The 23,397-nt window shown below is 41.5% G+C and overlaps 1 protein-coding gene across 2 annotated transcripts in view; it reads right to left on the bottom strand.

The window, feature by feature from the left end:
- The window catches only part of adgrd1 (adhesion G protein-coupled receptor D1), a 30,279-nt gene extending 7,201 nt beyond the window's left edge, over nucleotides 1–23,078 (bottom strand). The window contains exons 1-11 of one of the 2 annotated variants that reach the window (XM_074638673.1): nucleotides 22,769–23,078; nucleotides 21,443–21,510; nucleotides 20,792–20,941; nucleotides 20,612–20,662; nucleotides 18,819–18,945; nucleotides 18,370–18,477; nucleotides 17,024–17,099; nucleotides 15,980–16,121; nucleotides 3,563–3,636; nucleotides 2,845–2,968; nucleotides 78–181 (exon numbers count right to left, since the gene is read on the bottom strand). In XM_074638673.1, the coding sequence (XP_074494774.1) occupies nucleotides 78–181; nucleotides 2,845–2,968; nucleotides 3,563–3,636; nucleotides 15,980–16,121; nucleotides 17,024–17,099; nucleotides 18,370–18,477; nucleotides 18,819–18,945; nucleotides 20,612–20,662; nucleotides 20,792–20,941; nucleotides 21,443–21,510; nucleotides 22,769–23,042 (1,298 nt within the window). In that variant the 5' untranslated portion in view covers nucleotides 23,043–23,078. The remainder of the gene's footprint in view (nucleotides 1–77; nucleotides 182–2,844; nucleotides 2,969–3,562; nucleotides 3,637–15,979; nucleotides 16,122–17,023; nucleotides 17,100–18,369; nucleotides 18,478–18,818; nucleotides 18,946–20,611; nucleotides 20,663–20,791; nucleotides 20,942–21,442; nucleotides 21,511–22,768) is intronic. The other variant, XM_074638674.1, reaches the window with a different exon arrangement.
- Between the last annotated feature and the right edge of the window lie 319 nt (nucleotides 23,079–23,397).

The following is a 23,397-nucleotide window of genomic DNA, read 5'->3' as shown; positions in this document are numbered from 1 at the left end:
ACACTTGGTATATTAAAAAAAGGTGAACGTTTTGAATACAGATGTACAGTAGAGGTTGTTAAAGGGATGATACTCACGAAAGAACTGCAAAAGTGACCAGAGTGACGGCAAGACAGATGATGGAAATTGAGCAGCCGACATAACCAATGGTTGATAGTGCCACCCTGTGGCCAATAGTGAGCTGTGGACAGAGACAATTCACAATCAACAATGGACAAAAAGACAACATTTAAAAACCTGATTATTTTGCCTACACCGTGGGTCGGTGCCATGAACGCACACACAAAGCTAGTTTAGCTTGTCTCATTCAGTCTGTATCATTAGTCAGGAAATTCAAAGGGGCCCTGTGGAGTTTATGGTGATGAACACAATACTGAGTCTCATTAGTACTACACAGCCAGGCTTCTCTCCAAGACTGGGCATACTGACATAAAGCTTTAGCAAAATGGTTTAAATCCTCCAGTGTAAAGGATAAAACACTGACGTTGGAATCGGTTTAACAGTTTTTGAAGTTTTTCACTGTAAATGTGCAGTCGGTTCCTTTTTTCGTTGTGGATACACAAAATGTACATTGTCCATGAAGCTACAGTGTGACAGATTGTGTTTCTCCATATGCACATGTCCATGGCATATTGCCTAACGCATTGATGTTGTTTTGGAGTTTGGGCTATTTTGAGGGTTTGGATATGATTCTCCATTAACTGTCTTCACATGTGCCTTGTCATTACGAGGGCAGAGGAGTCTCAGCCTTCCAGAAAAGGGATACGTGGGATGTTCCCTGGCAGCAGAGGGATGAGGCAGCCCACTAATTAGAGGCTGGCTAAGGGAAAGTATAGCATCAAATAGACTTCTGCTCCTTAAATACAGCGCTGGCCCACTTAGCTGCAATAAGAAGTCCTCTTTTCTATTTAAAGAAGCCATCGTGGATGCTGACCACACTTCCATGGCGCATATTCTTGGATAACAAAGAGTTAGACTATGGTGACAATGTACACAGGTTTGGCATTTCAAATTGGTCTACGTGCAGATATTGTGTGTAAAATACTCTGCAGGACAGCGTTTAGAGAAAAGAATCAAATGTTTCAAGGGGACAGTTTTTGGAGGATGATTAAAAAAGGACAGTTTTTAGTCTCTTGAGAGAGTGTGGTCTTTGAGGAACGGACCACTGACCTGTGCAGCGACCCAAAAATACCACACTTAATCATGGTTGTCCGAAGTACTCCAGTATAAAACCACCAGTGAAACCGACATTGTGACTGTGTACTGTAGGTCTGCTTACAATTGACCTACAGGGAGGAACGATAAACTGTCCAAAGGCTGAAGTGGGGACTTCTGGTTGGTGGTTTTCTGTGTGGTTAACCACTGCTTCCTCTCCAATTATGTTCCTACAAATGTACTTATTCTGTGACAAAGACACAGAGGGAGGGACAGACTTATGAATATGGCTGCGGTAGAGGGATTAACCTTCTTCTGAAGAGTAGTGGGAGGTTTACTGTTTTCCTACAACACATTAAATGAAAAGCACTGTGGTGAAAATCATCAATGGGTCTTTTTCACTGCAGGCATAGAAGGAAAATTACAGGTGTGACTAATGGCTCCATTCTATTCAAGAGTAAGTCATGACAGTTTGACAATGAGCTAGCATACAAAATACCATTTTCATGGGTGCATTATTATGAGAACTGGTTAACAGACTAAAAGATGGCGCCCATTCCCTTGAATGAAAATTGCTTGCCCTGGCTCATAAGACAAAAATGTTCTCTGGCTTCCAGGTTTGCCTCCGCGTTGTGCTTCTCCCACTGGCCCCACCTGCGTGTTAGCGCTCGGCCAGAGACTTTATATCTAGATGACATCATGCAAGCAAATCCCGCTTTTCAAGGGTGTGGAAACGTTTTACAAATATAAAAAAATCATAATAAACAGAGCAATAATTGTCCTTGTTTGCAGTTTGTTTCCTGTCAACAGCTTTTGCACACGTCTCTTATGTTGTCAATGGGGAAATGCTTTTTTTGCCGCAAGGGATTTTATTGCAGTAGAACGGCTGTGGCTAAGAGGTAGAGCGGGTCACCTACCAATCGGAAGGTCACCGATTCAATCCCAATTCCTCCAGTCAACATGTCGAAGCGTCCTTGAGCAAGATACTTTGTCCAAAATTGCTCCCGAATCGATGTGTGAATGAGTATTTAGATTAGATCTGCCTCTGCCATCAGTGTATGAATGTGTGAATGCTGACATGTAGTGTAAAAGCGCTTTTACTGGTCGGAAGACTAGAAAGGCGCTATAGAAATGCAAGTCCATTAACCATTTACCACCTTGAGTGGCAACAGGGACACAGCAAGGCTGAGAGGTGGTATCGTATTCAGCTCTCTTAATAGCAGTACTTTTCCTAGTGTGACATATACTATCTTCTGTCTAAAAGAGTAATGTTAAACCTACAATAATTCACATTTGGCCACTTGGGGAAGCTGAAAACACAACGTTGACATACTGTGTTATCACCTCATGAAGGTGACATGGCTAACATGTTAGAGAACTGTTAACTATTACATATCCGACTGTTATGGAGCAAAATAAGTATTCATTTGAAGCAGTGTTTCTGGGGAAAAATTAAGCCCACTCTCTTTTTAGCTCTGTTTTTGTCTCCGCCAACTCCTGAGGGGAATATCTTTCTCTTTAGCTGCAAAATGCTCCACTATGTTCGCCAGCTAGTTGCTAACTTTGCCTGTCTGCTGTTTGGTGCTAGGCAGGAGGTTTATCTGATTTTTTTCACTGAAAACAGCTGCCTTGTTAATATGAAAAAAATTATAATTAGAGCAGCTTTACAGAGTAGCTAAAAAGTCCTACCTTTAAGGGCACCACTTGCATGAGTATGGCAAAGTTGGTGAGGTGGTTGCACAAACACACAGAGTACGTCATGTTTCCGTCTGAGCGAACACAACCTTCGTTGGACCATACTCCCTCCTTTGAACTGAAAAGGATGACAATAAGGTATTATTTACAGAGACAATGTACTCAGAGATATATAAATATAAAGATGCATGAAGAGCAAACAGACAGGAAAAAACAGACCAGGTTTTTTATAGAAACACTGCTGGCAAGGATCACTCGACATGATCCGCTGTGGGTGGCACACAGATAATCTTTTTTTCTGTACTTCCCAGGGCAATCTGACAGGGCAATCATATAATTCACATTTTTTTCTTGAGCTTCAGGGCAAAGGGGAGTAAGGAGAGGAAGCCTTTGAATCCAACTAAAACACACTCCCTTTTATGATTTATGCTTTATAAATAGCGTTTTGGCTCTACTTATCAGATCACCATGTTTTCTTTAGAGATACACCAAACTGAAACAGAAACACATGTAACACCGGCTGCTTTCAATCTGAATGACAAAAGGGAAATACACCTTTTCCAAATCATTAGTCATTACTTGTGATTTAAAGCCTTTAAGACTTGAGTGAAGAAAATGCAAAGGGTCGACAATCAAGATAAAAATCTCTTTGGCTCTACATCTGAATGAGTAATTGAGACGTGCTGCATCTAAATCACAAACACAGACCCACCTGTAATCCAAGAAGGCGCAGTAGAGGAAGACTTTGTTGCTCTGATTCAGGACTTGCTCTTGCTGCTCTTTAGTCTGAAAAAATCAAATAAAATTGAGATCTTTAATTGCGAGAGAAAAGTACAGATATAGATATAGGAAAATATTCGCTTTTGGAATGTGCTGGCTCATTAAGTTACATGCAAAACTCAGCGCAATCTGTCTGGAAAATGTGCTTTGATCAAGAAGACGACATGGAACACTCTAGACACGAATTGGCAGCATTCCTTCCTTTACGCTCTTTGGCTTTCTTTCCATCCATATGCAGAAGCTTCAGATCTTGATGTATTAAAAGGCTAAAAATACTGTGCAGTTTGCTTTTGTATCTAAAGAGTGGAAAACCACTTTTATTAATGTTGCTTTTGATACAAAATGAAAACCCCTTAATCTGTGCTTAAATGCCAATGAAAGAAGACTTCAGCTAAAGAGGTCTGAGATCATACTAAAAGACAGACAAGACGCAGATCAACACTCAGCAAAGGTGATTATTACGCTGAGCGAAAATCCCTGCAGTCCTCAAGAATCTTATTTGATTATAACTCACTTTTTCCGTGTCATTCCTTAATATGAGATTTGGAGTCCCTGGAGACAGTGAGCTAATGGCCACATTGCAAGAATGCAGTAATTGGGGCTTGGCCCTGGTTTCAGGTCAAACCACTACCCTCCTCAATCTGTCATCTGAAGAAAACAACACTTCCATTGGCAGGTTGGGTGTATATACTGAGAGACTGCACACCTCTTCTCACTCCCCAAGCCTCGACTCTCTCTCAGACTGAATAAGTGTATGATTAGATGGACTGTGTCTGCACTATTTCCTTCTGGAAAAAGTGAGAGCGAGAGTGAAACTGACACTCAGGGCTGTCTGTTTCCTGGCCCATAGGCTCAGTGATTCATATTACAAAGCATAGCACAATACGTCGACTTTGTTGCGTAACCAAACGTTGCTCTCATTCTGTCTGTTTCGCACATGCGGCTCTTCAGTCATCATGTATTGTGACCCTCGAGTCGAATGCGATGGATGGATATTCATGTGGCCCATTAGAGCAAGGCAAGCACATTGGGTCCAAGAACCATGCAGAGCACCATAAATGCACCCCGTCATCACAAGCCGGCGGCCAGCTTTGAGGAGCTGCAAGCAACCCTGTGGGTGAATTTACTGCTCCCCTGTGTGCTTTAATAAGTCATACTGCTTGTTGGGTGTAAATGAAAGCAGATGGCAGAGAGACAAACTGTAATTGGCAAAGTGTAAGACTTGCTTTACAGTGTCGTATTTGCTCTCTACAATCACTGAACCTTTAATGTTCCTGTGCAATGAAGGAAGACTAATTATCCACATTAAGCACAAATGTAAACCCTGGCTCATGGGAAACAATCCATCATTATGAAACCATGGGACGTACCAGACGCAAGCTAAAATATACATTGGCTAACAGACCATCACAAATATAAAGAGCGCTGTTTGGCCATGCTTCCTCTCTAGCAACTGTTTGTTTGTGGTTCACCCAGCGTGTGTTTTCCAGTTGATATCTGAGGAGAGATGCAGGAACCTGAAAGCCATTGGTGAGCACTCCGAGATCTGGCCGAGGTTTGCGCTCACGCCGTTGTTCCCTCGGTGCCCCGAGGCCTCAGCCACCAGCCAAGACTGGAGCTGCCGCTCCAAGTCTTTATTAACAACAGAAGGCCAGCAAACACCGCCTTGGAAATCACTTTGAGCCTCGTAAGGAGAACAGACGTGGAGAGGAAGACAGGGAAGAAGAGAGTGAAAGCTAGTGACAGCAGAGTGATACAGAGTGACAGGCCGATAGAGGAGAAGGGTCAGAGAGAGAGAGAAGCTGATAAAGAGAGAGTCAAGGTGTTCCTGATGCTTCAGTGTCTCTATGTCCCACTTGATGCAGCTGTCAACCACAGCTCCATCTACAGAGCTTCCTTTAACCACAACTCCACCTCCAAGGTAGTTAAATACAAAACTGTCAAAAATCTTTAATTTCCAGATTCACCTGCAAATATCAGTGGTGGAAGATGTATTTCAGATACTTGTACTTAACAATGTAAAAATAATACATTACAAATAAATGTCCTGCATTCATAATCCATGCAATTCCCCCTGTGACTGATGTATTATCATATACTGTATGACATTATTAGATAGTTAATAGTAATGCATCATTTCACCATTTCAAGCTGGTAACTATTTTATATACAGTTATAGGGTAGTTTATTGCAGTGGTTCCAAACCTAGGGGTCAGGCCTCCTCCAAGGGATCAAAAGATAAATCTGAGGAGTTGTCGATGATTAATGTGGTAAGAAAGAAGAAAGAATTTTAAATAAAACAGTTCTGCTACACAAATTTATATTCTTTTTTTTTAATATCTGTAATCTTTGCTTTTTTTTTGTGAAATATTGGATAATTTTACCACTTTGGGATTCAAACATTTTTTTTTATGTAATAATAAGTTTAAAGGTTGGAAATCACTCTGGTGGAACTGTCCCCAACTAGACACTGATTTCTTTTGTAAGGGGTCACAAGCCAAAAAGGAACCACTGGTTTAAAGATGTATTAAAAGTAAGTAGTAAAATATATATATTTTACTATATATTTCCCTCTGAAATGTAGTGGAGTTAAAGTAGAAAGTTAAATGGACAAGAACAAGAACTTCAAAATTGTACTTAAAGAGCCAGTGTGTAGGATTTAGTGGCATCTAATGGTGCGGTTGCAGATTGCAACCAACTGAATATACTCCACTCACTCCTCCCTTTCCAAGCGTGAGAACTACGGTGGCCTTCAGGTAACGTAAAACCTTGACAGTCCCTCACTAAAGGTGACCAGTGTTTGGTTTGTCCATTCTGGGCTACTGTAGAAACGTGGCTGTGCAACATGGCGGACTCAATGAAGAGGAACCCGCTCCCTACCGAGATATAAACGGCTCATTCTAAGCTACCGAAAACACAACTATTCTTAGTTTCAGCTGATTGTACACTAATGAAAACATAGTTATGAATAATATACTCCACTTCTGCCAATACATTCCCCTAAATCCAACACACTGATCCTTTAAGTATGATACTAGAGTAAATGCACTTAATTACTTTCCACCACTGGCAGCTCTAATACATGGAGCAAGTCTTGGCTGTTATTAACTCATATTTCAGCTGAAACAGCTGCAGGGGGGTATAACAACTGCAAATCATGATGCAACTCTTTTGGACGGAACAAACACTCTTAGCTGCCATGTCATCATCATACCATATAATATGATAGTGTTTACATAATAGATATTTAATGGCACCTCCTGATGACTTGCTAATTGCAACACACCCCTACCAGCCGTTTATACCACCACACCATTAGTTGTGCTTGGGGGCAAAAGGCCTTCAACATCAGCATCAGAGCCCCTGGCTGCCGTCTGAGGTGTATAGCCCTCTAGCCCGAAGCACGCCTCGTCCTTTCGCTGTTTTACGACCGCGTTGAGCCCGTTGGATAAAACGATGAGGGATGAAAATAAACACTCTCACGCATCACAAAAGCATTTAAGTCGCAGATGACACACAGAGCCCAGCAATTTGTATAAATGCGAGCTTCTCTGTCCTCTGTGGTGCATTTCAGACCTCCCATAACTGGCAGAGCTGGAAGCCGATGCCAAGCTGTGGTTGAGCTAGCTTCAGCAAATAGCGACAGCATATGTCACTGCAAATCCCAAGAGATCGGGCAACTCCGGGCTAATCTAAATCTTAGCTATTGACAGCTGGTTCTCAGGCAAGGCGCAAATAAAGAAAAGATGGAGAAAGCTAATACGCCACCCATCGTCATTGTTCCAACAGTCAATTCGAAACAGACCGCCTAGTGCTGATAAAATACAATCCCAAAAAAATTATTGTTTACTGAAGTAAAACTGGTTGACCTGCAGCTCTGTATTCACCATATGTATTGTAACTGATATAGTAATAACTAATTGTAATTACTTTTTAAAATTATCATTATTGTGTCGGGATGTTTATTGGCAAGAATCTGGTGATATGATATGTATCCGTATCATGATACAGGGGTTACGATTCAATACATTGGGATACTGTAACATGGTGATATATTGCGATTTTTTAAAATCTAGTTTTAGGAAAACATTCATTAGTTAAAAAAGTTAGCATTATTTACAGTGTGCAATCAGAACAGGGGGATCTGCATTTGCATTTACAGTCCCAGTCCCTGTAACATCCAACATCATAGTACTACTTTTTGTGCAATCAGAGCCACAGTATGCCACGAATCTTTGCATGTAAAATAGATAGTGTTTTAGAGAATCAATACAGTATCACAAACATAATATCTCCATACTCAAGTGTATCGATAATTTCTTACACTCCTATTATTGTGTACAGTATAGTATGCTATAGTGCAACCAATTCAACAATGGCCTACTGATAACTGGAGATATATCAAAAATGAGGGCTGTCAATTGATTCAAATATTTAATTAATGAATTAATTAATGAATCACACGTTTTTTATCTGTTCAAAATGTATCTTAAAGGGAGATTTGTCAAGTATTAAATACTCTTATCAACATGGGAGTGGGCAAATATGCTGCTTTATGCAAACGTAAGTATATATTTATTATTGGAAATCAATTAACAACACAAAACAATGACAAATATTGTCCAGAAACCCTCACAGGTACTGCATTTAGCATAAGAAATATGCTCAAATCATAACATGACAAACTGCAGCCCAACAGGCAACAACAGCTGTCAGTGTGTCAGTGTGCTGACTTGACTATGACTTGCCCCAAACTGCATGTGATTATCATAAAGTGGGCATGTCTGTAAAGAGGAGACTCGTGGGTACCCATAGAACCCATTTTCATTCACATATCTTGAGGTCAGAGGTCAAGGGACCTCTTTGAAAATGGTCATGACAGTTTTTCCTCACCACAATTTAGTGTCAGTTTGGAGCATTATTCTACCTCCTTCACAACAAGCTAGTATGACGATTCTTCAGGTTTTCTAGTTTCATATGATGTCAGTATCTTCACTCTAGCTTTAGAACTGAGCCCGTTACAACCTCCTAAAGATCAATTGGTGTTAGTGCCTTAAAGAAATTAGTGGCGTTAAAATGAATTTGTGTTAACGCGTTATTATCGCGTTAATTTTGACAGCCCTAAAAAAATCCCATTTCAGTTAAAGTGGACAATGAAATTAATCGAATCTGATCCGAGTTCTAATTGAAAGAATATGGAAAATTGAAGACGAAGGCTAAATCTTGACCTTAGTTTGGAAACAGAAGTTTAAAATAATAAAGTCATTAGTTTTTGTCCCATTTACTAGCTTTTTCCAGAGCTTGATATTAGCTTGAGAACATGAGATGCAGTTGAACGCTACATAAAAGGGCTAGTGAGTGGACCTTGAATAAATATGAAATATCACTTGTTAAAAAAAAGTCCTGCGCACACCACCCACTCATTCCATCCAGCACTGGTACAAGAATATGCCGCCACAAGAGCAAAAGAGCAAAGAAGTCTAAATACAGGCTTTGGTTGTGCTAAATTTAAAAAAGCAGGGAAAAATATGACACAACAGTGTGAGTGAATAAGTAAGCGATCTTCTGCTTTTCCCTCAAACGTTCCAAATATTTGAGCGCACAGAGAGCCAGGGTGTAATTTGGACTGCTGCTCTTTCTGCATTTGGTATAGATATCAATTTTTAACAGAGCAGCTGTCAGCAGGGCTCATACCGGCATTAAAACTCAGTCAGTCACACTTTACATAATGACAAAACATTATTTAAAGCTACCATCATCTTCTGCTTTTGTGGAGGTGTACAGTAGGTGAAAGTTAAAATATGAGTCAACAGAAAGGCTGGCTAAGTTGTAATGCCAGGTTTTGACAATGGCTAAATTGTTCTGCATAACAACAGAGAGGCCATGCATGCATTTCCAAAAAGCCACATTGACTGCTCTTAAATTTAGTAAGGGAAGGAAACGCTTTATTGCAGTATGTCTGGGAAAGGCATACCAAGGTATGGCGTAACATTACCCAGTCCAGCAGACTCAAAAAGACCAACCACAGCTCAAACCTTGACCTGGAGTTTGAGGAAAACCTGCCCGTTGAACCACCTTAAGGTCAACATATAAAAGCATCACACTGACACAACCTGCGGCTCTGATGGAGCATAGATCTCACTTATCCCAGGGCTTTTCAGTCAGAGAGCAGACTTGTCCACATACAGCATGTGGAGTAACAATCTGAGTCCATGCAGCAAAACACAACTGGCCTTGAGTGAGATCATGCCTTAAGGGGAAATGTAATAAGACATGCAGCTGTGGTCTCAGCTCAGTCTCTGAGGTAGACACCGGAAACTATGAGGCGTGTTGATAGGTACGCAGGGTGTGAGGAAAACTGGGGACAATTTAAAAACAAACAAACAGAAATGGCAGAGTCGTTTTTGATAAGGTGAGCGGTGGATGTTCACAGAAACAATGTACTGTGTCTATTAATTGCTAAAAATAACAAATGACTTTTAGGGGTAAACTCACAGGACAACGGGAGACGTTCTCCATGCATGGATCGATCTGTTCCCACATGATTTCATAAGAGGCCACTGTAACATTTCTCTGGTTTCTGGCCTGTTTCTGTAGGAACATGTTTGCATTTGTATGTTGAGCGCTACATTTTGAGCTTTTGCAGAGATGTTTGAACTTAGGAAATATATGAGATCAAATAAATTTAGATTTTTAGCTGATGATGTTCAGTGATAATTTGAAATCCTGGTTGTATAGCGCCCTATGTAAACATTTTAGTTGTAGAAAATTTTTAAAAATAAAATATATGCACAAAGTTTATCAACACTAGTGAGGTTACACACAGAAACATTGCTTTTTGTTAATATCTGAATGCAGACACAAAGCAGAAAATGGTGAAACTCAAAGTTCCCACACTGTGTGTGTGACACATGAACAAAGTTACAAGTATGAATTTTGTTGTGCTTTTACAGTCAAAAACAGGGACAAAATTTGCACTTTCAATTTTAGTTTTTGAGAAAAATGTACTTGTACTTTCTTATCTTTTAATATTAATATTGAGATTTTCAATTTCATTTCAGATAAGATATAGAAAAATTGAATATTCTCACATCTGAGAAGCAGGAACCATTGATTTTTTGGCTTTTCTGTTTGAAAACTTACTTAAACGATTGATTGATAATCAAAAATGTTGCAGAGGAGTTTTCTGATGATCAACTATTCGGTTAATATACTACTCTTTCCAAATTACCATTTCACATTTGTTTTAGTATTTTCAAGCAGTAGCCTATATAACAATAATTCCTAATAGTATAATTATTCAAATGAACGCGACCTGGACTCTGGACTGGAGAAGCAGCGGAATATGTTTGGAGGAATTAACCAAATGAAAAATGATTCATTTATTTAAATTAACTAATTAAAAGTTTTTGCTAAAATGAACATTTGCCCTTTATGAGACAATGAGCTTCCTAGCTACTATAGCTAGTAGTATGCTATAGCAGTGGTTTCCAAACTTTTTCACATCAAAGACCCCTAAACTGACACAAATTAGACCATGGACCCCCATTTGGGGACAAGATTTTGTCTGAGGGTCCCCATCTGATAGGATTTTTGCTTTTACATGATTTATTACAGAAAGTGGATGAAACCCATGACCAAAATAGTCGTAGATTCTGTCATTGTGTTACTTATGTATGGACTTATAGTGAAAATAAATGATTCCCCTTTTTGCTGGGGACCCCCTGGAACCTCTTAAAGGAACCCTGGGGGTTCTCGGACCCCACTTTGAAAACCATTGTACTATGGGTCTAATGATGCTAACTGAAAATCCATAAACAAAGAGGGAACAATCTCCTGCACGCACAATACATTGTCCCAACAATCCCAATTTTAGTTTATAATGATATAACGTCTCCCGACAGCGGGATACAAAAACATTTTACAACTAACATTACTAACATTTGAATACCTCCTAAAGCCTTTTTTTGTTTTTAAAGTGAACTAAATTAAGTGTGTTTTAAGAGTGTTAAAGACTTGCAGATACCCTGCAAAAGCAGTTCTTTTTGTCTTTGTATAACCTTGCGATTCATATAATTTTCCCAAATTTGATTTAGATATACTCAAAAATGCTCTACACATTCACAGAGTTGAATTTCCCATGCGTTGTCGCACGTTTACAAAGGGTGGACAATAACAGGTTTTGAATTTCTTCTTCTTATTATCTGAGGCCATATAAAGAATCATACAGACAGAATCATGACCTTTTTCTACTTTCTTCTGGACTCGAGCGCTGCTCCATTCAACACTTGAGAGAGGTGGTGGTCGCGAGGTTTGAGTGGTGATAGAAAAGGGGTGCTGAATGGGAGGGGCTGTAAAGAGAGACTCTAAATCTTTTGGCAAGCGAGGAATAGCAATAGCCAGACCTCCATCTGTGATTGATCAGTATGTTGGCTCACGCAGCTTGTGTTTGTATGTGTGTTGGTGTATGGATGGGTGTGGGTGGTTGAGACTGGGAGAGAGAGAGAGAGAGAGAGAGAGAGAGACGGAGGAGAGATTTTGACCACAAGGTCTAAGCTGGGCGTGTGCTGAGAGTTATAAAAAGACTGGCAATATAGAGCGCTTATTATTGTGGCAGAAAGGACTGATACCAGCAATGGCATACACAATTAACAGCATGGTTATCAGAAAGTGTTAAATAACCTTTGCATGTTTATTTTTAAAGTTGCTGAACAATTGATCCACCAGCTCCAACAAGTCTAGACGTCTTTGTAAACATGAGCCACCCAGTTTCCCCTTCAGCCCCTGACCTCTTTACTCCCTTCCCACCAAACTCTCTTTCATGTTCGTTAAATTATGGGAGGGAGCCGATGGATACAGTTTAATGGATGACTTAGTCACTAATAGTTTCTTGTCCAGTCACTTGTTGAATACTTGAACAGACAGAGTAATGGTGAAGTCACTTGAGTCAGTTTGATATATTCACTAATCACGTTCTTAATTTCTAGTGTGTCAAGAATTTTTTTTTTTTTTGAGTCTGTTGAATATAAGGCTACAGCGAGCAGCCAGTTAGCTTAGCTTAACCCACAATACTGGAAACAGGGGACAACAGCTAGCCAAGAAATTGTCCGGCACATGGTGACACGGCACATGAAAAGGCGTGTAAATGACACAATAAGGCGTAAAGCAAAAGCTTGCGGTAAGAAGGCCGTTCTTGCTTTTGGGGTGTCATTTGTACGCCGTGTAGTCTGTACTGACTGCAATGTAAACACATCCGCGTAATTTTGCTACGCTCAGGGCTAGTGACGTAGAATAAAAGGTGATAAAGACAGCATATGGTGGGCGGGGAGGTGGATGGGTCCAACAAACACAGGACTTTCAACCAGGATATCGGTGTTCGAGAAGTTGTTTTGTAAGCTACGTTAGTGACGTTTGTGACATGATTTCCGTACTTCTGTTGCGGTATTTCTGGACGTATTGTACTTAGATTAAGTACTTATTTTAAGGCCAACCATGATGTTTTTCCTAAACCTAACTAAGTGGTTTTGTTGCCCCCTGCTGGTACTGCACCTTCATACACGCGTGCAATATTCACACCTCGGCGAGGCAAAACATGACAGTGACACGCTATCCTCTGGTGGACAGGCGGGTCTATTACACGCTATGGCGTGATACCGGGTTGTAAATTGATATAAAGGTGTTAATTAATGAGCTTAAGAGGTGCTGGTGTGCAGATTTTGTTTTGGTTTGCTTTGGACAGAGCCATTCTAGCTGTTCCCTCCTGTTTCCAGTCTTTAAGCTAAGCTATGCTAACCAGCTGCTAGCAAATAAAAAATGTTGAACAATTTCTTTGAAGTTAATGATTCGTAGTTCTACATTACATCACAAATGCAATGAAATATAAGTGAATTGAGGGACAGACAGAGGCCACCAGTGCTGCCACCCAATTCCACCCTTTCGCCTTGGCCCTTCTTACGGAGCCGCCAACCTAACACATTGCTTTATAAGCCCGTAAAGTCAGGCCGGCTTGTCAAAATCTGTTTTTTAAATCCTCTCAGTTTTGACCCTATAAATCCACTTCGCTCATGAAACCAATCTTTCCATTCATTCACTCCATACCATCAGCGTGATGCTTTGACAGAAGAAGAGGACAGGGAGGAGGTGTCGGCCTTTTGTATTAATGTTTAACTACGGTCCCACCGATGCCTCCCACCCTCCCTTTTCTCCCCTTCTTCCTCTCTCAAACTGAACCTGGAGTCGGACAGAAGTAATAAATCACTGATGGAGCCAGGGTCCAATCAACACTGCAGCCGAATGGCGTGAGAAAGCATGTGGGCCTCCGGCAGTCTTGATAACACCTTGTCTGGGTATCAAACCCGCTCCGTGCCACGTAAGCTGACTGACTCAGCTGGGAATGGAGTGACCTCACCAGGCTGTTGTACTCAGAGGGCATCAATCAAGACTGCAAGGTCACTCTGACACCAAACACATGGCTTTGACCTTCAGTGAGCGGTACCTGCCATGGCACAAGGTTCTTCTCAAGTCGTTGACTCCATCAATCCACTGTACGATACATTTTATCATGGCAGGTGTCAGATAGAGAAAACGGATGACATTTGGGTCTGAGCCATGACAGTAGGTGACTGTTTGTACAGAACAAGAGATGGAGCTCAGGACTTGTTGTTACCATGACAGCAAGAGAAGACAGATGAGGAAGCGGACACATTTCTGCTTCAGAAACACTCAGTCCCCCCCGCTAGCTTTTAATGAAGTCACTGGGTGTTTGTCTACTCTATGGGGATAAACAGAGAGGTCAGTTGCAAATCACTTACTCTCGGCCACTGAACTGGTGCCGTGAGAAGACATCTTTGAGGTTTAACTTGTGCACACAGTAAAGAGCGACATAAACAATGACGGGAAAGGTCGACCTCATAATGTGTGAGCCGCCCTCCCTGCCTCCAAGCTAGGGAGGTGATAAGTATCCGCCAGCTGCCAAAGACATTAAAACTCCAAAAATAGTCGTTTTTTGACTGAATCCAACAAAAAGGTCTGCGCAGCGAAGCAGTTGTAGCAAAACAACCCTTTTTCTGGACGCGATCACGGCCAAAAGAGCCGTGTGCCAAATTACGATGCAGCTCCTAAATAAAAATCATCGTCCAAGCTATGCAACGTAAATTAAGTTGAAATATGCTGGCATGGTGCAATCCAATCAGTACGTGTTAGTAATAAGTATAACCTCTTATTTGTAATGGGGTAGAGGGGAAAGAATGTAAGAGACCTGATTTATCCTTACATCAGAGGTAAAGGCTTCCAGCCAAAATAGAAACACCTTGACTCAACAGACAGCAGAGCTGGTGAGCATCTCCAGCACTCCCATAACAAAGGAGATTATAAACCTTCTCCCATGGTGTCTGCTAAAACAAACACAGTAATCATTGTCACGGGAACCAAGCCAGATGATTGCAGCATAAACATTTATTTCGTCAGGGAAAATGAAGGCAAACAAAGCAATATTACCATGGTTTCATGGAGCTGCATGGCTTTCATTTGTGCTCTTAGGAGTGAGGAGAGAAAAAAACATGTATTGGTAGTTCACTTCAATAGAAAGTGAATAATTATTGTAGGACTTTAAATTAAGCAGAACCACATTCTTGGAGGTTTAGACAACTGCCTCATTAATGCCATTGTATGATAGCATTGTGGGCTATTAACACAATTAATTTAGATGAAAAGAATGGCTTCAATATCCTGTTAATGTGCAAAAATAAATAAATAAATAAATATACATGGCTGTGAAGCCACATTTCGGACTTTACAGGGAAGCAGGCTAATGCAATACACATTTTTTAATTTTCATGATGAGTTTCAACTGCATTTCCCATGGAAAACTGGCACAGCTCCTGCCATAAAGCAGAAAAGGAAAAATATGTTGTTCATAAAAGAAAGTTATTGTTCCCCCTTCAAAGGGCCCTAAGTCTGCCGTTCAAATGTCCATAATCAGTTTGCGTTCTGGAAGCCACATGCTCCGCGAGGCAGGCTAATGAAAACCAAAATAGGCTTCATTCTTTGTCATGGTGGTGGGTGCCCAGCTGCAAAAGCCTCGGTCAGTGATAGACACTCATCTTCTTACATAAGTGAAGGCCAAAAATAGAGCTGATGGATTTCATATGGGGGGGGGATCCGGCTACTGTAGCCACAGGCAAAACCATAGCCCTCATTTCTCTGATAAGGTGGGTGTCCCACACCCAACAACTGCGCCCGCCAACTGGAAAAGCACTTTCCCAGTATGACTGACTCACACAGAAAGTAAATAAAGACGTGAGTCAAATAAGAAGAAGAAACTGGGACATTGTAACGGGTCGATTCTTACCAGGATGTGGGTGAGGACGATCTTGATGAGTGGCGCTCCAGAGAGGTTGATCGACAGGGCCGGCGAAGGCTCCACTTTCAGAGAGATCAGACTGCTTGCTACCTGGATCTTGTGATCCTTGTAATCAGAAGCTTTGTTTATCCTAAGAGACGAAACAGAGAGATTCAGAGAATGTAAGAAAAGAAAGGGAGTGCCAAGAAGAAACAGAGGCAGAGTCACAGATACAAAAGAAAGAGACAGAAAAAAGAAGGTCAAGAGAGACATTAACAAATACAGATATATCAGGAAAAAAACACTTTAATGTGGTGCTCAAATCAACACATAAGTGTTGCACACAAGCCCAGAGCAGTAGCATTTAAGTGGGACTTGATCATCTGTCTATATAATTAATCCCACTGACAAGCAGCGGCACTGCATCGTTTTTCGAGGCGATCTGATATGTGACATTGGTATCATACAAGCATCACCTCTCTATTATGATACAGAGGGGACATTCTCACCCACAGAGTAGCCGGCCAATGGGAGAGCCATATTCAGGAACAAACATCTCCAAATGTAACATATTTTACATTTTGTACGTATAAAGTGGGAAAAACAGGTTGCTTAATCGCTGTTATATCAGGTTTGGTAAAAATAAACATTGTAGCACAAGTGGAACAAACTGGTCCAGTGATGATGAGACAATAACCGGGGGGGGGGATATGAAGAGCTAATAGCAGGGTGTATCAGTCAGTGGAGGTTGAGTGGTGAGATGAGAGATAAGCGAGAGGACAGATAAGGCCCTGGCCCCAGGCATCAGTTGTCCTGTGGTTCAGGAAGCAGGGGCGCCTTAGTGCCAGTGGACTTGATTCCCCCGCACAGGAAGTACAAAGAGAGAAGCCGGATTTTTTGTTGTTGAACGGCTTGAACAACTTTGTTTAGGATTTATTTTCCTAGATAAAACCCCCGGCCAAAACCAACGTGGTAAGATTGGACTGGATTAACAAAAATATGCACGGTCCGTTTATCTGACTTTTCACATTGGGCGTTGTCCCGTCCTCTTACCTCGTCTTGACGGGGCTGATCTCTTTGTAGTAGTTGTGCATGTTGTGGTAGAAGAGGCCAACGATGGTGGTTTGAGCTGAGGAAAAGTAAGACAACACACAGTGGTTGAGCAACCTAGGCGGCGGGCTGGGAATGTAATGCAGTGCTGCTAAAATGCTCACAAAGAAGGGAAGTTAATTAACGCTGCCTTGCCGCCGCACGCTGGCACCGGCAGGCTAATAGGACGGCCGTGCGCTCGCACAAGGGTGAAAGGGAGAGGGCCGCAAACCACGTGGATGTTGGGAAATCTTATGAAACCTCTGCATGACTTCATCGTGAGAGCAGGAGGTCTGGTCCCCCTCCCCTAATCTGACCTATCATCCAGCTCGGCCCCACCTCAATACTGCAAGATAAACAATAAAATCGGAGGAAATCCTTAATGGTCCTGTTCCTCCTTTCAAAGGCCCTCTACCCGGGCCCCGCTGACTGTGACAACAAAAGCTCGCTGATGTCAAACAAATGTGCGGTGTATATGCTGCGGGAGAGTTTTTAACCTTCCAAAAAATTATTTCGACACAATGCCCCCCCAGCAAGTCCCATAAGAGATCTCAAGGTGGCTTGTACAACTCTCCTAAGAAAGAGAGAGAATAAGGAAAAATATAATAAAGTATCCAAACACACCAATGTGTAGCATGCTAATTGGGTTATAAAACCTCCCCTTGGAGCATTTCATACAGCCAGGTATTCACAGCTATGAGTTAATTTGGTCCTGGCTCTAATGTGTCAAGCAATAACATATACTCCATTTCTGATAACAATCCTTTAATTAATTATTAAAACGGTTTATTCCAGTGATCGTATGGCAACACAGTGCATGTAGCAGCCAGGTGGAGCCAAGGGAATCTGACCTGAACGCAAAGTCAAACAAGCAGAGTTTTAATGCCCACCGTAATTACTGCTCTCCCTCACTCCGCTATGTGAGTCCATTCTTTTTAATGACAGAGGAAAGTGGAGAAAAAGTGCTCGCTCTCTCATTCTTTCTGTTTTGAATAAAAAGGGTAACTGCCAACATTAAAGTCATAGCTGGATTTCTACGGCACACCATAAAGTCACACAAAAGCTCTCATGGCACTCCTGTCCTACTCTGTATGCTGTGTTAGCAGCCTTAAATCTTAGTATAATAAATTACTAACAAATAACAAGAGCCTCCCAGCTGGACAATTTTCTCTTGGCAGAATCAGACCACGACTAATGTGCAGTATTCACACTCAACCTAGAGAAGCTTTTTATACAGAGAACCCTCAAGCTAGGACAGGTCTGCTACTTCATACACCACTCAAGACATGTCACTGAACGTCTGTACTTACACTGCATGGTGAAAGCCTCTCCAGGCACGGAGATGTAACTCTTGCCTTGCGTGGGGAAGCGGTAATGTGACAGGTCGTAGTTCTGCGGGAATTTCATCAGAGAGTAATCTGTGGGGGTCAGAGGTTAGAAAAAGCGAGAACTGTTGTGAAAAACAGACTGAGAGGCAAGCAACAAGACCCAGATCTGCTTCATCAGGGGTGGATTAAAGATGTGAAGCCACCCCTTGGGAGAAAGACACAAGCAAGCTTAGTGGCAAACAAAATATTATGCAAAAAAAGACCCCTGAGAGGCAAAGTGGAGGGGGTTTGACCTCTGCTTTTCTGACCCGCATATGTCCTCTGAATAATAAGAAAACTAATGATGTCAGTTTGACGCTCCATGTCCTTCTACCCGAGCACACAAACTACAAACAGTGAGTCACCTTATGGAGAGCTGACAGCATACTGACCTGCAACAAAAGATGTTCCACCCAAGGAGATGAGGGAGTTCGGGCTGGGCTCCAGGTTAGTCACCATGTGTTCCATCACTCTGTCCACGGTTTCGATCAGACCACTGACCACAGGACTGGACTGCTGCTTAACAATGACCCAACAGAAAAATGTTCACAATCAATGCACAGTTTCTGCTTTCAATGTCCAGCTTTGCTTCATGCTAACCTATTGAATGGGGTCATATCTTTAGAATGATTTCTAAAATTTTGAATTTTTCTTCCCAGGTTCAATTTACAAATATGAAATAGGTCAGGTTAAAGGGGCATTCCACCAATTTTACACACAAAGGTCAATTTACTTGTCACAAGGAGTACTTCTCAGCCATTCTGGTAGCGTAGCATTTCGAGAGATGGACCAACATGTTGCCTGCTCCTAATTTGCACAAAGTTGAGGTCCAGGCTACTTTATGCAAATCAGAGGTGTCCGGTGTGACTCGCCGCCTCTGGAAGCTCCCGAAATTTTTTCAAACTAACCGTTGTTGATCTAAAATATGTTTGTTTTTGGAGCTTAACTAGTCACGATATCTCTGCCTTTTTTGCTTCAATTTAAACTCTTGTGAGTCCCCCAGCTTTATGGTAGGGTTGGAAGATTGAACGAATATATCAGCTATCGGCGATTGGCTTAGAACATTGCTGGTTGTTTTTTCGGGGGATGTTTGACATTTTATTTTGTTTATTTAATGGTCCACCTTCAAAGAATGACAGCCGCTCAGCCGCTGCTCAGCGAGCAGAGGGGGATACGGCATACTCTCACATCTAACTCTGTGAAATAAGGGCTTATTTTGACCAAACTACAGTTGGTGATTGTTGGAAAGACTAACCAAGACAGTTTTGGAAATGCAAAATTTTAACCTATCGACTAACCCTACTCTAAAGGGGTGCAATATAAAGCTTGAGCCCCTTTAATCAATAAACTAACAAGAAAGAGCTTTAGCTTTAGCAAATCAAATATAGCTTGAACAAATTGCCATTTAAAGTGAGACTACGTAACTTTTGTAACAGCCGCCACTGTGGCTACAAATGGCGATTAGGGGATTAAAGCTGAATGCTGAACTACTTTTTAGCATGTAGCTATAATGCTAAGCTATGTAACAGTAGGAGAAATTGACTAATTTAGATCTAATTCAATTGAATTAGATCAAATACAAAAAAAACTGAAAACAACACACAGGCCAATTGTGTAGATTAAAAGTCATACAAAAACTTGATAAAGAGCGAGGTTTTCTGACGCTCAGCATGAATCTGACCAGAGACGATAATCACAAGGGGCTTGACTGAACACTGTATCTACTGTCCAAGTTTTGCGTTCTCATACGTCAACATCTGTTTCAGTTTGCTCCTACAAAAACAAGCATGCTCGCTCTGAGGACTAAATGTAATGAAACCACACACTTGCTCAGAATGTCTTTCTTCTGTTTGAATACAAGAGCCTTGAGATTTGGCCAGGATGAGTGTACAGCACAGGAGGCTGCAAATTTACATTCAAAGCATTGTGTTGCCGAGCACTTTATAGTCAGCAGTACTGTCTTATACAATTTACACCACTGTATTTGACCACATACTGTAATCCTGTGTGGGTACACTGCCAGGTGCCGTTGTTGCTGCTGGCATCACTCGTGCCAAAATATGCGGTGTTAAAATCTCAAACTCATGGATCCCCTGAGTGCCTTGGATTAAAGTATTCACCAAATTGCATATGTTGCATTATGTCATGTTTGAGCATTGCACAACAACAGTGTGAACTCATTTACCTCTGGCAGCCCCGGAGAGGACAGCACTTCTTCCACACTTTTGAGAAAAGCCTGGATGGAAGAAAATGGACATCACGGAACTGTTGCATCATCTGCACATGGGTGGGCATTGTGTCTATGTGTGATCTGGTTTTGCAAGTGTAACGTATGTGTGTGTGCGTGCGGACTGTGCTCCAAGACCTGTGTGAGGTTGTTGGCTGTGTTGTGAGGAATGGTCCTATTGGGCAGCGCCTTCAGGAAACCCAACACCGGTAGGGACTCCGGGTCCTGGGAGCCTTGGACCTCCTCACGCTGACCGCTGACGACAGGAGGACTCACTTCAGTGGCGCTCTGGGGAGACAACACGTCAGGCATCAAATGCAGTTTACTATCAGGAGGTGGTTTCCGAAGGAGCACCCAGTTCCAACATACACAGGATGTTTAGTGACTGATAGCCTGAGCTCGGGAAATTCTCTTTGGACAAGTGATTCAGTGTTGCTCTTTTTCAGCCTAGTGCCCTACAGGGAGCCATTTTGTGCGTAGTGTTGAGCAGCTGTCTCCACTTTCTTCTATTTCTTTATCCGCTTTCTACCTCCAAAGCCCCTTAATAAACAGGACGAATCTATTCACATGTGCTCTCAATATCCTTTTTTCCCCAGCTCCTCTATCTTCAAAAGGAAAAAACAGGTCAATAACAAATTAACTGTTTGCATTGTCCCCAAACCTGTATGCAAATTGTTCATACCATTTGAATGTGGATGCTATGATGATTCAAATATGTAGTTTATACAATTACATTTAGGTATCACATCTGTTTTGTTAACCTTGCAAAGTCAGACTTGACAAACTTACGAGTGTTGGCGCAGTTGAAGTGACTTCTTTGGAGACTCCGGGTGTTGTGGCAGAAACTATGGCCTGGCCTAGAAACACAAAGGGGCTCTTTTAACAATGTGTTAGGAACCACTCTGGTGACAAGTGTACATTGTGTTAAAGTTTATAGTTGGGATATCCTCATTTAAGAAGCATTTTTGTTATTGCTGTAGATCCTCGGTTGAACCTGCCTTGGCTAGGCCGCTGCGATGTAGCTGTTTTTTATCACCATACAGCTTACAGTTTATGAGGCTTGACTATGAAAGGAGATAGATTACAACCTCCACAAAACTGGGATAATCAACCACATGCTACTCTGCTATTCGCTTCTGTACAAGGCTAAGATACATTTTATGTCTTTGTTGTCATTTAATAAAAACAGCATTAACTAGCTACCAGAAAACGGCCATATAAGGACGTACATTGGAGGTATCAGTCTGAACCATTCCTGCTCTTCTTTGGTTCAATGCAACATTTTATATGTGTGCTCTGCAGAAATAAAAATATTTTTCTGTAACCATAACAGTCGGGCTCTTTGCGTCTGGTAATGGTCTGTGGAATATATTGCTTTTGGTAATGACTCCGGAGAAGAAATCAAGGCAGTGTGCACTTCATGCTTCATACAATGTGAGCAGTTGAAGCTCTAACAAGTGCACAGTAATAGTTTTCATGTACTTTTACCATACACACAATGAAAGGGAGCGTCACTTATCAGTACGTTTCGCACACAACAAAATGTGTTCCAACCTACTTGCTAAAAAGGTGCACTTCATCAGGCCTTGACCATTTCTCAGACTACCTTGACATTCGTTAATATGAATTATCACAAAGAATGTTTTTGTTATTTATAAGTTCTCATAAATGTCAACATGTTTTTGGCACTTTACTGACCAAAGGAGGTAAACAGCAATAGAACAAAATCTGTCAAGAATCTGTTTTTTTCTGTCCTCCTAGCGTGTTATAACATGTCACATTAAATCATAATGATCTGACCCCCCTGCGACCCAACATGCCTCTGCACTCTTATAAATACTTATAAGGTAGAACTATGTGAGCCATGGCACTTATATGGTGGAAGCCAGGTCATGAAAATGTTTTGAGCATGAAGAGCCATTTGACAAGGGAGCTGGGGTATATTTGTATAGTTTAATATCTTGTTGTTATGCATGAATGCTGTGGGTGGAATGTAGTGAGGAGGACAAAGACGGAAATTGCTTTTTAACCCGTTTCCTCAGAGCAGAGTCAAAAGGGAGGAACTCGCATTATAATAGACAGTAAAATACTTTCCAGTAGAGCGTGATGTCCTACCTATAGCTGCGCTGTAGTAGAGGAAGATGTCCTTAGCTGAAAGGGCCTTTTCCCAGATGACGAACTCATCGAAGGCCCCTGTCACATAGTGGCCATATGCCCTGTCGTTGCCAGTTCCAATGACAAGGTCAGGGTGGGGGTCACCGTAGTTCGCTGAGACGTTGCCATATGTGTCACCAGCAGTGAAAGTCCCATTGATGTAGACCTTCAGACCATCCTTTTTTGTCCATGTGAAAAGAATGTGGGTCCAGTAAGGCCCTGAAAGAGGAAACATAGTGCACAGAATATATGATTTATGTAGGATTGTAAATAAGCACTGCAAATGTTTGAGAAGCTGGAAGCAGGAAATATTTGCATTTCTGTTGAACAAGACATTTGCTAACGTTTAGCTGCCGGCCAACTTTAGAGTGTTAGCATGCAAACGTTTGCTAAATAACACTAAACACATAGTGTAACTGAGTCTGATAGGAATGTCATTCATTTTGGCCAAAATAAATTAGCCTGTAATTCATTTAGAAGAAAGCTAGCTTGGTTAATATGGCTGAAACCGATAGCTAGTTTCTAATTCATTAATTAATTAATTAGCTTAGGTTTAGGGTTTGTTCAGGATTTAGGTAGGGGAAACACAT

The sequence above is a fragment of the Sebastes fasciatus genome, chromosome 6 (genome assembly GCF_043250625.1).
Source record: "Sebastes fasciatus isolate fSebFas1 chromosome 6, fSebFas1.pri, whole genome shotgun sequence".
NCBI lineage: Eukaryota > Metazoa > Chordata > Actinopteri > Perciformes > Sebastidae > Sebastes > Sebastes fasciatus.
The sequence above is the reverse complement of the archived record's forward strand: the minus strand, read 5'-3'. Positions and strand labels throughout refer to the sequence as shown.